The 16,245-nt window shown below is 42.2% G+C and overlaps 1 protein-coding gene across 1 annotated transcript in view; it reads left to right on the forward strand.

Annotated features, from left to right (window-relative positions):
• Window positions 1-16,245, forward strand: part of pdgfc (platelet derived growth factor c) — a 52,338-nt gene that overhangs the window by 22,553 nt on the left and 13,540 nt on the right. The window contains exons 2-3 of the mRNA XM_069670121.1: window positions 8,545-8,737; window positions 14,584-14,764. Coding sequence (XP_069526222.1) covers window positions 8,545-8,737; window positions 14,584-14,764 — 374 coding nt within the window. The remainder of the gene's footprint in view (window positions 1-8,544; window positions 8,738-14,583; window positions 14,765-16,245) is intronic.

Here is a 16,245-nt window from a genome sequence, read left to right on the forward strand (position 1 = left end):
AGTAAGCTGGTTGGCATGCAGTCCCCCTTTCTGTCATGCAAACAAGAACTAAAGCAGGTTAAAAGGTTTTGCATTGCATCAAAAAAATTGAATGTATAGTATTTACACTGTGACTACATCTTGTGCAGCCTTTGTGTTGCTGTGTGATTGGACTGTAAGTCCTGGTGAGCCCCCTAGAGGTTTGGGGCAACACTGCATTTGCACACTCTGCACCTCTATAAGCTGTGGTACATGTCAGACTTTGCATTATGCATTTAGCATCATACAAAACACAGCAAAAACTTTATACACACAGATGTACCGGATAAAAGGTGCTTTAATTGTCATGTGCACGGATGCACTGAAACATGGCTGATGACAGTGACTGTGCTTCTCTCCAGGCCAGCCAATCATGACTGTGTGTTATATAACACAATCAGCCTCAGTGATTTCCCTAGCAGGATAAAAAAAAAAACATGTCTAATGTTCTTTTTCAGTCTTAATTACAATGAGTGAGTGGACAGAGGTCTGTTGCTTGGCTTAAGGGCACTTCGGGTGCTTAGGGTAGTATTTTTCAGTGGCCACATTGGTCAATATTATCCTTAAAATTTCAGCAATGAAATGCCTCTTTTGGCCAGTGACGTGTGGGATAAGCATGATTATGCAGTTTTGCTTTTGCTGTCAGTCAAATAGCTTAAAACTGTACACACACATTGTCTGCACATGCAACGTCGAACACAGTTTGTGCATATGATAAAGATGTTAGTACAGACAGCTCACATTGTATTATGCTAAATACTCACTGGATAGATCTTTCACAGGAACTTAACATTGAGTGCAAGTGGATATATTAGTGTTTTATAATACACTTTCTGCAGCTCCATATATGTACGGTCTATCTTTCTGCTCTTATTTCAGCGACCTCTGCAGGGAATTTGGGTGTCAAACCTGCTTCCTCCTCAGCCTAACACACAGGAGCATATGTCTGGCAGATTAAACCGCTACAGAAGAGTCCCACGCAGCCAAATTATTGTATAATGGTATAAAAGATTCCCATGGCGTGTTCCAGCCCCTTTTTTGCCCGACCGACTGTAAACCCAAAAGCAATAAATATCCTAAGCAGGGTCGGGAATTTACTGCACCTGTAGTAACCACTACAACGTCTTAATAAGCAGCAGATGTGGGAGTGATTGCATCGAGCCTGCAGCACATGCATCGAAAAAAGTGAATTCTTTGTTGGGTACAGTTTCATCACCTGACCAAAGCGGCTTCGGCTCTGTTCCTCGGGGCCTCTCATTCATTCTGATCAGCAGGTAACGGCGCTGAAATTAAAAACAATTTGGATTTAGTGTCACGGTGACTCGGCTGTCGATTACCGGTCAGGAAATAGCTGTCGTGAATGGTTATCCATGATGCATGAGGCTGCTGGGAGAACAAGGAGTAGTATTGGACCAATCTGTAGCTCATAATGTGTGAAAATAACAGTTTAGTCAATTTACAGAGCAAATACAGCCCCCTTGGTAGCGTAACCAATACTAATTTGATTTGGCCCTGCTGGCATGAGAATTTTAACACGTTTCTTGCGTCTTTAATGTTCATCAGGACCAATAGAAATGTGGCTCCCCTTTTAAAGTATCTTGTCTGACCTCATATTGGAGGCAGGTAGACATTTTTATTGCTTTCTCAGGGCCGAACAGCGGTGTGGCCTCCAGTTTTCCAGAGTAAAGGCAAAGTTATGTCTACTATATCATGCAGTGTGACCACCAGATAAACTCCAAAGCTGAGGGCCGATGTAGTGAGTAATGATATCATGTGAAGAAAGATGGATTTAGTGCAGCTAACAGGAGCCAGAATGGATGGTTCTCATTCCTCCCGCTCCTTTTTTTAATGAGAAACATGCAGCAGTCTGGATAAAGGGAGCCGCTCTCATTAGTTAATCTTTGCTCGAAGGCATCTAACATTTATTAATGCATCTGGGTATGCATGCACAGATGTCACTGTGTATGAAAGGGTAGTTGTGTGTACATTTAAAAACGCACAGTGCTGTTTTAACCTTGTAATCCTATTTAAGTTGTAGTATCAGTTGTATTAATAATCATGTAATGCCCGTGCACCGATGTAAGAGCGTGCACACGTCCGTGTCTCGCTGCATGTGTGCACCAGTCCTGTTTTGGCAGGGGAAAGGTTAATGTTTAACAGCATGAATGGTTCACCCACTAACGTGTGAACAAAGCACAATGGCTGCACTGTATAGGCTCTTATTTATTCAGAGTCACTTCCTCCCTTAATAGTCGGCTCTACTTTCCTCACATCGGAAAAAAGTAGGTCAAGGAAAAGTCATGTTTGAGGTAATTCACTCTAGGGGACCTGCTTCTCTGATCATTAGATGACATTGGTTAACCCCGAGAGTGAGGTCATTTTCAAGGCAAAGTAACACCCTGAATCCGTCCCGGCTGGTAGCGTGTCGCTGAATTTTACAGTAAACGGAGAAGGAGGGCATCAATGAGAAGGCTGAAAAGGGAGAGGCATAAAAAAGACAGTATTGTTTATATAAAGAAAAGCGTCGGTGGGGAAAAAAAGGAAAGAGGCTGGTTAGTGACCTTGTGGATTTGGCTCTGATCAAATATTGGTTTTCAGCTGACGTTCCTCAGACACCATTAAAGAGTTTCTGCTTTGATGCAAGCGCACAAAAGATCCACGACGAAGAATCACTCGGATGCTTCATTCTTGATCTTCATGCACAAAGACCTGAACTGAGCAGGAATGCAAACACATTGTTCCCCCCACCTCCTGCAATTACTTGTGATGAGTGTCTGAGGATTAAGCAGGATATTTGCAGACTTTATGGATTTAGTATGATTTCATCCGTGCAGATCTCTGGAATACCTTTTCATCAGGAACTAATGCTCTCTTGTCAGGGATTTTTTTCCCTCTTCTGGTTCCGCCTTTCTTTGCAACAACAAGCTCTGATATTCCTTTCACATTCTCCCTTTAATTATAGTTTTAATAAAGAGGCATTCCTGTCGTTGCTTTACAGGAGAGACATCTCAAAAAGCAGACATATTTTTCTATCAATACCATGTGGACACCTACATCTGGACTCAAAAGAATCACATGTTTTCACATTATGCACTTTATGAGCCTGTATGTTGGAGCGCACAGTAATGGGGGTGTAATTAAAAACATGTCATTGTGATGGAGGGCTGAGCTCTAATAGCGTGAAAGCTATCGGCTTGTTTCCTCCTGAGCCAGCAAATGTGTATAAAACAGTTAATCAAACCTGCTGTGTTGCCATTTTCCCATGTAGTTTTTACAAAGAAATACTGACTACAAAACAGTTGGGTTGATTTATTTAAGAATGCATGCTGTTATAATGAGATAGTGTGGTTAAAAAGACTAAACATGGCTTAAGGGGCCTTTTTTTAATCCAAGGAGTCCATGTATTATTTTGCAAAAAGGCTGATATGCAAGAAGAAGGCGGCCCTTATTTGGTGAGACAGCTTGTTCTTGAGGCCAAACTCCTCACACACGTTATGAAAGAGCCTCTTCATTGAGAAGTCATGCCCGGGCCTTGTTTTTCTTTGCAGCTGGCACTCTGTCATTCAATCTGTTCCCACCTGGCTCGCCACCAAACCCAAATGAAAACATCAAAGCAATATCTGCAATCTGAAGTAATTGTTTTCTTAAAAAGTGTCACTGTTGGTTTATCCACTTTACTCTGTTTGATCGACAGCGGCAGTGGGGTTGCCAGGAGTGAAAGTCCGGATGATATCAAGTTACATCTTGATAAGAATGCTGCTTTTTGTTGGATCGGGGAGGGGACGCACACCTTTCTATCAACAACAGAAAATACAACTCTAAATTAACTGATGCAATACCTTTCTGTGGAAGCCTAGTGGTTGATTTTTTTTTATATTTATATTCTGAAAATCACATTTTATTAAATAGTATTTGGATAATAATTGATTACTTTTAGCATTAGCTTAACCCCCTTTATTAAAGTGGTAATCTCAAAGATCTCAGTTCCGTTCTCTTTGGCGGCAACTGTGGCGATTAACGGTAATTGCAGCAGCACACTTCCCAGATATCCACACAGTGTTGCATGTGTGACGTCCGCGGTTGACTCTGACTGTAACTCTTGATTTTCCTCGCTGACGGTCGCTTTCCTTTTTAGACTGTTTGCTTCATCTGAGCGTCAAATTTGTTTCTTTTTCTTTGGATTTTCACTTATTTTTGAAGTTGTATCTGTAGTCATCCATCTTTTCTTTGTTTGTTCAGCCATAGTAGATTACTGTTTACTCACAACACTTGCAGAGGCCAGAAAGGCAGCCGCTTGGCTCCGCCTACCCTCTCTTGCAGACCAACCACTGCTGGCTGATGGGAAACACGTCACTAACTGGGCGCTGCTTGTGATTTTTTCCGCAAATGTCACCACAGACACCCAGTCTGTAATACAGCAAATGCAAAGGCTTTCATCAGTGGGCCACAGGCTCAATCACCATTGTGTTACCTCATTCGGTTTTTCCCATACAGCAACAGCAGTTGTCTAAACTGAGCACCTCAACAAGCAGCCTGTCAAGCTTTAGATTTCTCCACAAGTTGAAGTGGGGTACAAGGGTCTTTTAAAGAGCAATACTTGGCATTTAAAGAGTTTGGAGGGTCTCTTTTAATTGCCTTTGGGGAAAAAACAAAACAGGGCTCTAGCAGCTCTGCTCTGTTTCTAACTGAATTTAGAAACATAGCCAGCCAATCGTCACGTTATGTAACATACTGGTTGGTCCTCATCCTAGCAGCCTTTTCTCCTCTAACATACAACAAAAATCACAACATAGTGACAGCTGGAAAAATAAATATTAGATCTAAAAGCTTTGGCCGATGTGTGCTAAGCGACCAAACAGCTGTTAACCTTTCCTGCTTCAGCGTCCCGACCGTAGTCAGAAAGCACAGGGGAGATTTATCGTTCTGCTCCAGGGCCGAAGCTGTAGCTAGCTTTGGGGCTAACTCCCGTCACTTTAATACACTAGCAGCGAGCAGGAAGCAAGACACGGGAGCACCGCTTGAGTCTTGAGGAGTCGTGGCTTTATAGTCGTTTTGTTATTGTGTTACAGCTACCGTAAACACTTTTCCTTCGCTCTTCCACTGCTCTGATCCCCGTTTACTTTTGGAATTAAACATGAGGCTGATCCTTCAATTTTCCTAATACACCTTAATGCAAGAACTAACTTGCGCTATGCTAGCTTTTGTCTAGAGATAGCATTTCCAACAACTCATTAAGCTTACGTTGGAACGGTTAGCTAGCTACTGTAGCCAGCTAATAAATCTGTCAGCAACATTAACTAACTTCAGTTTGCTTTTCTCTTCCTCTGTCTTGAATCAAAAACAAAGAAAGTTCCAAAGAACGAGTGGTTAAGCTGTAAACCACAAATGTGCTGTGAGAACGGAAAGCTAGACAGGCGTAGCAACATTTGGGGCGAACTGTCAATTCTCTTTGAACTGTGACTGCTCATGAATAATCAAAAAAATGCTTAAATTAGACAGTTTCCTTCGGACCTATTTGTTTTCCTTGGACAAACTGTGTGTTGCTGTGGAACTTTTGGACATTATACAGGGTGAGCAAATGGCACAAACTTAACCTGTCTGCATTTGTGTCTCTATTGCAAGCAAATAACCTCCGAATGAATCACACTGTTGGGTATGAATCACATCCTTAAATCAAATTTATGGCAGAATAAGGACTAATCAAGCTCAAAATGTGTTTTAAATATAAATATGTCTACACAAGTTGCAGTGGGAAAATGTTTACTCATCCGTTTAATGGACTGACAGACTTCCAGCAGCACACTCCTTCTAACGAGCACATTAAGCCCCTGCTGGGTCCTCTGACGGCTAGACATATTGGATTGGTTTATGAATACTGAATGATCATCAGTGCTACAAAGATAAAAACTGCTTAAAGAAAATGAGGATAGGCTGGGGATGGGAGAAATTGATCAGTTTAAATTCTGAGAAAGAAATGCATCAGAATTTCAGCAGATAATGTTGACACTAATAAGTTTTGAGCTGGTGACGGAGTATATTACTGTGAATATTTTTGTCATGCGACACAAAGTTGATGGGAGAGCTGACAAGTTCTACAAGTTGATTTTAAACACCTACCGTAATCAGTGCAGGGTTTTGTAGCCGCAAATGTTGCACTCTGTAGCCTTCTGCATTTCAAATTTCTTAAGAGCAAATTGTTGGTTTCTTGGACAAACTAAGTGCTGCTCAATCAAATTTCACTACAGTAGGCTAAAACAACATTCTGTGAAAAAATAGTTTTGCCACTCCAAGTCATATGAAAAGAAAATCAGTTTCAGCTGTAAATGGAATGAATAACGCCATGGCAAGTTTAAGCTAGCTTAGCAAGAACACTGGAATCAGGATAAAGAGGTAGCTAGGCTAGCTTCACCAAAGTCCAACAATTCAAATGTTGTCTGAAACACACACATTTAGAAATGAGAAATTGTAGCTTTGCAGAATGAGCTTACATATTGAATTTATTTTCTAACCAAAGGAAGTTAGAAGTCCTGAGTTTTATCATTTTCAAACACTTTCAAAACACAGCCAACTGACACTATTACAACAAGATACATAATGTAAATAAGACGATGAAAGGCAAACTTTTCACTAATGATGAAAACCATTTGTTTTCTCCTTCATCCAGTGCTTGTGCTAAGCTAGGATAGCATTAAAGTTATAATCTTGAAGATCTCAGTTTCGTTCTCTTTGGCGGCAGCTATGGTCATAAACAGTAATTGCGGGAGCACACCTCCCAGATATCCAGACAGTGTTACATGTGTGACGTCCACAGTTGGCTCCGGTTGTAACGCTTGATATTCCTCGCTGACGGTCGCTTTCCTTTTTAGACTGTTTGCTTCATCTGAGCGTCGAATTTCTTTCTTTTGTTTTGGATTTTCACTTATTTTTGGCTGACCACTGGGGTCAGCCCTACACATGGGTCTGTATATGACTGACTGACTGACTGAGTGATTGACGGTACTTTCAGAGCTGTAGAGAGAAAGTTGTGACATCACAATGGCGGATCATGGAGCATATCGGGCCTCCCTTGATGCGACTCTCTGTCTATATGGCTCTGGATACTTTGTTCGGGGAGTAGGCGGGGCTGCTCCTCTGCTGCTCGACCGCTGTCCTCACCTACATCCACAGCGTGCACCTGCTTTCAAACACATTGCCATCGGCCTCATAAGGACAGTCCATGTAACACATTTCCTACAAAAGCGTACATTGACCTGATGCGGTCAGCCACATACTAGCATACTTGAAGTTGTATCTGTGTCATTTATCTTTTGTTTGTTTGTTCAGCCATAGTAGATTACTGTTTACTCGCAACACTTGCAGAGACCAGAAAAGCAGCCGCTTAGCTCCGCCTACTCTCTCTGGCAGACCAACCACTGCTGAGTGATGGAAAATGCGCTTATTTCAAAGAACAAAACATGAAAATGCTAATATCTTTTGTCTTGTTTGCTTAGATTTGATCCATTATTTTAATCTCTTGGCAAATTAAATCAACAGTCCTGTAGTCAACATGGCCTCAGGGTGTTACATTGCAGTGGTTGTGAGACTCAGGTGGAATTATCCCGACGATTTTTCCCCTGAATGTGGCGAAGTGTCTGATGGAGCCCCAGGGGGACTGAGTGACAGGCTTCGTCTCTGTGATTAAACCCTGCAGCCACTGGTCCCAATGGGCCTTAATGACTTTATGAGAGGAGCTCTGTGAAACTCATCAGACTGGGTTCCATTTGAAGTCATTTGCGTTGAGCTAATGTTTAAGGTTCAATGAGTTATGATGATAACACACAGTTAGACAATAGACAAGACCATCTACATGTATAATAAGGCAATATACAAGTTTATACGTGTGAACTTTCTTCTAAAAGACTGTTTGTCAACCCAGTCTGTCTGCTGTCTTTTTTTTCTTTCCCAGTTTGATTTGTTGGTGTCAGACTGTCCCGTTCCACTGGTCTGTCTTTAAGCTGTCACTTCAGTTCAACCCTTAAATCTCTTGTTTATTAGAGCAAAGACCTGAGTGTGACTCAGCTGCAGGTTCTCTTTTATGGACACAATGAGGTCAAAGACTGTTTAAGCCTTCTCAGCAGTTTCTATCACACAATCAATAGAAATCAAAATGACATCAATAATGACAAATATCCTTAAATTTCCTTATAATATTCCTTTATAATTGTGTAAAAGCTTCATCTAATCAATATTACAGCATGTTTCTTGTTAATTATTTCAGAATTTGTCTTCAAGCTGTATAAAGGCATGAAATCAATGTCAGTCTGTTCCGGCCTTAAAGTCTCAACTTCTACATTATAGATACCTGGTCAATATTTAATTCAGCATGGTACCTTTTTGCAAGATTCTTAACAAGTTTCAAATCATAACCTTCTCAGAGTTATTATGCATATTGATTCCCCCCATTGCTAACTGATTTAATCCGAACCAATCAAACTCCTACAGTCTATGTGAAGAAAAAATCTCAAGTCATTACGTTTTCTGTTTTAGGAGTGCAAGATTCCCATCAGGAGAAGATCATAACAGTGTCTGGAGAGGGAATGGTCCAGAGCCCAGACTTCCCAAACACTTATCCCAGGAATACAGAGATGGTCTGGAGACTAGTGGCGACCAGTAACATGAGGATCCAGCTCACCTTCGATGAGAAGTTTGGTCTGGAGGACCCCGAAGATGGCATATGCAAGTAAGAACATACATTAGTAGATTCCTAGTAGTCCTACTGTTGTTGGATCAGGGTCGCTTATGTTAACTGACTATGCTGATTGAAAGCAATATAATTTAAATATTTCAGTTTTTTTCATCTGGGAATTTACCAAAAAAAGCTAACTTCATATTTGCATACATAAGTAAGTGTTTGTGAGCCTTAAGTATCACATTATAAGAGTTAACCGTCCTTTCGTTGGTACAGTTCTCTAACTAGGCCGGCTTTCTGGGCTTTTGAAATGTAGCTAAAGGGATTATTTCCCTCTCTTCAAAAAACTCTTAGCAGCTTATAAATTTAATTTTGAGAGATAAGAAGAAGTAGTTTTTAATGTCTCAATGAAATATCCATTACACTTGATGAGAGGGATAACCTCCCTCAGCAGTGCACAGACTTTTTATGAAGAGTTTCCTGCTCTCTTGGCCGGCTCTCATCAGACGGGGGCTTCCCCTGTTGGCGCGCCAGATACTTGTGGGTCTGGGGTAAAGATGTGTCCCGCCTGTGTTGTAGCCATCTTTAAAGATTTAGAGTCAGAGCTTGGCCATTTGTGAAATTGCCTTTGGTCTGCCTTGGCATCTCGTGAATATTGAAAACCCAACATCAGAGTGATTTGTTTCGCCCTGGACACCATGATGACGTAGTTTAGGCTGGCGTATTTTACTTGTGGTCGATATTTTTAGCCGCTCATGTGATTGTTCGAAAGACACGTGCTTCACCCTCTGACTGGCAACACATAAACACAAACACACACATATAAACACAGCACATCCGCTGCTTTATGGAGGAGCCCACTTTCAATTACTGCCTGGGTTTGCCTCTGTCGCCATTCAATTTAAAGAGGGATCCCGAGCAGCGACGATCGATTTACCCTGTGTGCATTATGCTCAGTGCCCCGCTGTCAATATATCACAACTGCCTGGTTAGCATGGAGGAGCCCAATAAATGGAAGGAGTGGAAGAGCTGGGGGAGGGTGACCCTGCTAGTCATTCTTAGAGAGCCCCCTAATGGGTGAGAAGGGGAATGACAGCTCTCTATGAGGTGCCAAGGCTTAGACCAGACTTCAACTGGAGGCCCGTGGGCCTTTTAATAATCTCAAGCACTGCAGTTTTCCCCTTCTTGAATTGTAATTTTATAGGCCTTGTTTAGATGATGGATGTCGCAATGCTAGTAATACTTTAATTGCACATATAAGGACATTTACAGATGCTGTGGTCATGAATCAGCCTGCTTGTCTTCCAGATAAAGTTCCTGGTAAAATCATCCAGATTTGGGCTTTGCAGCTGTCTAAAAGTGCTGCCAACCACATATGATGTTCCAAAATATACTTCCTGTAGCCTGTTGTTGTTGCTTCCTAGAGAGAAAAAAAAGCAGTAGTTAAGTGCAGGTAACTCGAGCCCCCCTAGCACACCTCTGTGGTAGGCCGGGTGCAGGGTGACGACCGAGGTTAGTGTTGCTGTTGAAACCCCCGTGAGGCAAAAGTTCCACCGCAGGGCAGGGTGCAGATTGACAACCTTTGTGCTGTCCCGCCTTTTACAAGACAGCACTAGTCGTCGTCCTCGGGGAGAGGGGCGAGAGACAATAACAGCATCCTTTTTTCCGGGGTCATGCAAGTCATTGCCACGTCTACCGCTCCAGCTCTCACATTTTTCATTCTCTCCAACCGGCCCCCCCTTAACCGCCCCCACATCCCTACCGAGACCCAACAGGTTTTGATCCGATCCCAAGATACACACTGTTGGCAGGGCTGCTAGACGGATGAATGCAGCGTGCAATCACAAGCAGAAACAGACACACATTCACGAGTCTATCTGCTTGTCACTACTCTCACCCTTTATTCTCTCTAAAACACACACACGTACTTCTCTGCCCCATTTACACTCATATTTTCAAGCTTCTAGCCAGGTCTGCGTATCTTATCATCTTTCTTTTATGCTCACAAATGTATTCACAATATTTGCCCTTAGACCTCCATTCCACTGATGCAAAATAACCTTATTGATAGCTGCTCTTACCCTCCTGTCACTGCACAATGTGATGCAAAATAAACAGGAATGTAATCTCCTGTCCGGTGATTCACAGCCGTGGCAGGGGGAGAAAGCAAACAACAGCGGGGAGAATGTGTTCGGCTCTGGTTAGAAGCCTGCAGCCAAAAGTCTTTTCTAAGATGAGAGCGAGGGGAGGCTGAGTAGTCGAGATGCTCATCAGCTATTCTGTTTGTCTGTGGCAACGATGAAAAGCATTCTCACCAAATCCACTGGAGGAGAGGCGCGTTGGAGAGGGATCGGTCTCGCTGCTGGTTGGCATGGCAGCAGAGTCGTGCATGACGGCTCACAGACAGGGCTGCTCTCAGGAAGACTTCATGCTCTCTGTTTTTAAAAGAAAGGATGAAAAAAAGAGTCAGTGTTGCTAATCTGCATCATTTTAGTGCATTTATATAACACCTATAATAATGTACAAAGAAAGAAAAAAGCTTTGTGCTTATAAAACACAATGTCCTTGCATTGTGCAGGGAGGTAATCCCATCTGCTAGCACTGTGTATAAGATTCCTTTGGTGCTCTGATCCTGTTCACTGTGACTGTACGTACAGTTCGCTATGTATGTCAGAGCATTTGTAAATCTGAGAAACCGCTGTTCGACATGCTGATTCTGAACACATGGCGATGTGTAATGATCAGGGGCGTCCTGAATTATTGATGAGCCATCTGTCAAAGCTCTGGAGCTGTCTGAGGGCGGATTCTCGGAGAGGAAAGCTTCTCTCTTCTCCGCTGACCTCCGTCGGAAAGGCAGAGAAAGGCTTAACTGACACTTCATCCTTTTCCAAAACCATTTCATGCTGCGCTGGTTTGCATTTATATGAATGAATGTTTTGTAGCGCATGCAGTTATCTAACATTTCTCATGTATGCTTGAGCAGAAGGACACTTTCAGTTTGTTTGTGCACGTTACAAACTTCCTGTCTGACTTTCCAAATCAAAGGTAGCAGAGTCAGTTAATTTATTGACCCTCCCCCCTCCCCTTCAGTTTATTTAACATCACAGAAAATCCATTTTTAGTCCTGCTCATGTCCCTCCATGTTGTTTTATTGAAACCAGCTTGAACTGAATCTGTCGAGCCTGCGCAAAATGTAAACAATGTCCCTGCAATCCAAATATCCGAATTGGCAGCAGTGAATGAGAGGGTTAGCGTGCCTGTTGACGCAAATGGCAGAGTGATTAATCCCAGACTGTGAAGAGTCAGTGAAACAAGGCTGTATTGAACGCACCGCAGCCACTGGTTAAACACACAGGTATAAATAATGAAGGCTGAACTCCTGAACTGCGTGTTTTAAGTGCTGAGGTTGGTTGATGTTAGCCTTGGCACAGCAAAAAGGAGTCTGGAGCTCGGCCATATGCTCCTGCACTGCACACTGTTTACTGGTATTATGGGTTGGCAGGGTGGCCAGTGGAGAGAGTGAGACTGTCATGTAATTACAGTTTTGCAAAGTCTGACACCACCAACAAGGAAATTTGTGCTTTTATTTATATTTTTCTCGTTTAAAAAATTGTAAAATTATTGTATAATTTATGACGTAAAACCTTTAAAACCAGCCATCATAATAACATGAAATATTGTCCTGAAAATGCATTTGATTTTCAGTCCTTTCAATGTTAGATTCTCAGCCACCAGCAGCTTCTGCAGTCTCAGGGATTGTTATGTTTATAGCCAGAAAAATACTGTGTAATTTAAATTCTGTAACAGGGAAATTACATGGGTTATTTCTGTGGGTTTTATAAGAGAAGCTGCGGACAGTGAAAATGGAAATACAATTCTGAGCACTCAATACAATAATGCTTAAAAGATAAAAGCCGATGATTTCAGAATTATATTACAAAACACCTCCTAACAGCTTTTTTTATGCACATTGACTTCTCAACCTGGAACTCTCTCCAGCATTAGAATTCATATTTGAGTTGAAGTAAAGAGGCCTGCAGCTCTCCCACACTTAGTATAAAAGCTCCAGGTGTAATTAAAAACTGTAAGTCAGTAACAACATGTAGCATGAGTGTAAGAGGCCTGTCAGAAGGCTGCATCAGCAGCTGCTTAAGCTGCTCTGTCAACCAACCTGAGACCTGTCCTCAATAAACCTGCAGCATCCAGTTCATTCTTCTGTATTTAATTCAGGCTGTAAATAAAAAAGATCTGTCACTGCTCAGATATAACCTGCTGTTAAGGATATTTATCTCTTTTTTAAAATGACGTCAAACCATTATTTCCCTAGGCTGCTTTATTGATATTAACAATCTCAATATTGAGGAGCAGCTGAGGAGACAGCACCATGGTGAACATTAAAGGGCTGACAAGCTCACACCAACCAAAAAATAAAGTCAACTAGCATGTTTGTGAAGATGTCGACAACCATAAAAGCTTTAAGAAGGCTAGTAGTAGCTGGAGTTGTTCCTATACTGACACGCCAGTATCCAAAATGCCTCCTTTACTGCCAAACATGTGGTGTTGGTATTGACGAGTCCAGTCTTAGCTCCAAATTAGTGCTCAGTGTCCTCAGCGCCAAAACACCCTCAGTCTCAGCTGTTTATTGTCCCTGCACTCTCAGTTGAAAATAGTTCAACTTCTGGAACACCGCCGTGCTTGTCAATGCCACTTCTCCCTCATCGACCAATCAAAACCTAGAAGGGCAGGACTTTCGATATCGACTTTGCCAACAATGGCGGAGGAGAAGCTTATCCGTTTTTTCGAGGGTACAATTTCCTGTCTAGAGTTGCTTCTTATGCCTGGACACGATTCCTTTCCGTTGTCTTTACCTTTTCTTTGTAAAATGTCCTTGAATAAAAGCAAATATTAAGCAAAAAGAGCAAATAAAAACAGACTAATCGGTCACTACCAAGGGAAGCGGGAGGTCCGCCAGGGAACTTTTGTAGCCTAGCAACAGTGGTGAGAAGCGCTCTGAAATTGAAGTCCATTGCAAAAAACGCTGTTGGTGGACACAGGCCCTTAAGTTCAGCCCTCCTTAGATGCTGCAAAGAAGTTCACAGCACAGCAAGTTGCACCATGGATTTCTTATTGCAGCCGGTGGGAACCACTGTTTGAAAGCAGCAAACAAAACTTGATATAAGGTAACAAAGCATGTGACATTAGCAAACAACAACAGAGCAGTGATATCAGAGAATTATTGTTAGTCAGAGTTAGCAAAATGTGGGGAATTTTTCAGACTGAAAATAATGGGGTGTTGTCAGACACGGGTAGTAGTAAAGGCCCATAATTAAATAATAAAATGTATATATTTTTATTTCACTAGACTCGGATTGCTTTGGGTATAGTGACTGAAAGTATGATATCACGGATACAAGCGGCCAAAATGAGTTTCCTCTGCAGGGTGTCTGGGCTCAGCCTTAGATAGGGTAAGGAGCTCGGACATCGAGAGGGAGCCCGGAGTAGAGCCACTACTCGCTTGCATCGAAAGGAGCCAGTTAAGGTGGTTTGGGCATCTGGTAAGGATGCCTCCTGGGCACAACCAACTGGGAGGAGACCCCGGGGCAGACCCAGAGCTCGCTGGAGGGATTATATATCCCATCTGGCCTGGGAATGCCTCGGAATCTCCCAGGAGGAGCTGGAAAACGTTGCTGGGGAGAGGGACGCATGGGTCACCACCGCGACCTGGCCCCATATAAGCGGAAGATAATGGATCGGAATCGGTAGCAAAAGGACAAAAAATTATATCAGAATGTCTCTAGACAATTTCGACAAACACAGTCTATATGTTGGTCCATTAACCGGTGATGCCTCAGACTGACTCTAACATACCATGTTTCTGCACTGTCTCATTCTAACAGGTACGACTTTGTGGAGATCGAGGACCCGACAGAGAAAACCATCCTGGGTCGCTGGTGTGGGTCACAGTCAGTTCCAGCTAGTCACACTTCCAAAGGCAGTCAGATCCGGATCCGCTTCATCTCTGACGAGTACTTCCCTTCTGAGCCGGGATTCTGCATCCACTACTCCCTCCTGCCTGTGGTACGTACAGCAGAGACGGTCAGGAGTAAAAAAAAAAAAAGTGCACTGTGAAGAGTTTGTTGCCTCCATCTCGAACTTCAGGAAGTTCACATGGCAGTAGGAAATGCCTCTCCATGTGAGCACAATTAAAATCATTTGCTTGCATAACATGGTGTCTTAATTTGCAATCAATTTCAGCGTATGTGTAGCCGGGTTTTAAGCATCTTTGGAGAGAAATTATATTTAAGTACTTTGGAACATCTGGCACCTGTACTATCATTTATTTTATGAAGATACACACAAGCCGAAACAGCTCGTACACTTTAAACAGACAAAATGTTCACAATCTCTGCAACAGCTGTGGGAATACAACCGAGCTGTGAAAGATTAAATTGGAATTTCTTGTTATGGACGCTGGAATTGTTCTTTAAGGTTAGAGAGCACACAAGTCAAAGTATCCTCACTTCAGCTGGTTTCAAACTCTGTAATTTTCTCATTTTCTGGTGCTTGTTCAGTTTCCTTAAATAATTAACCTATTGTGTTCGATAACTGTTCTATATAAAACCATATACCCTCTGAACCTGTACTGTAGCTACACATCAAGTCAGATGATCCCAACAGAAGAGGTGTCTCGCTGTCACTGATGATGTTTCCCGAGACCGAGATGGAGAAAATAAGTGGCTTCACACCACAAAGAGGTGCTCTGACCCTCGGGGGAGGGGGGGGGATCATTCAAGCCCCCGAGATGAAAGTAGGAATTAAGAGATAGAAGTGCTTTTTATGAGGAAAATTGTCACAGTGCTGTCTGTCGGGTTCATTTTCTGTTCCACGTTTTGTTCTCCCATGCAGCGGTTACAAAATAATATCCCATTATATGTCTTTTTACAGTACCCCACTCCACAAAGATAGTCATGTAATTTTACTCTATTCTAAGGACGGAAATATATTTCTGGCAACAAAACACAAACAGTCCTTTTTCCCATCCTGTTATTCTTCCTCTCATTTGTCTTTGCATGTAACATAGACTATAATCACTAGTTCTATCCTCTGTACTAATGTCTGTTTCCATTAACCTTCGGGACTTTTTGCAGATTCTTTTCCATAAAATGTTGAGTGTGTGGTTAGAGGGAAAGGAAACCAGCTTTGAAAGGTACATGACACAAAACTACGACAGTTGCAGAGTAATGGGTTGTGAGTGTCATTAAGTATGGTTATAAAAACAAAAATACTGATGATATTTACTACAACATCACGACCTTGAGTGTGATATTGCTTTTACACAACAGTTACACAAGCGACAGAGTAGGAAAAAGTCGACAGTTAATCGACAACACATTATTTTTTGCTCCACCAACTCAACTAGTTCCACAACTTAACCGAAACTGGACTTCTGTTGCCGAGCAACCCAAACATTGTCCTGCACTCAGGCATCAGGTTACCACAGAGCAGCTGTTTTTATCATGAACATTTATCTGTTTGTTTTAATTTATCATTAACCAGTG

The sequence above is a fragment of the Semicossyphus pulcher genome, unplaced genomic scaffold (assembly GCF_022749685.1).
Source record: "Semicossyphus pulcher isolate SPU_LCO1_2020_fin unplaced genomic scaffold, fSemPul1.0.p SCAF_2, whole genome shotgun sequence".
In the NCBI taxonomy this organism is placed as follows: domain Eukaryota; kingdom Metazoa; phylum Chordata; class Actinopteri; order Labriformes; family Labridae; genus Semicossyphus; species Semicossyphus pulcher.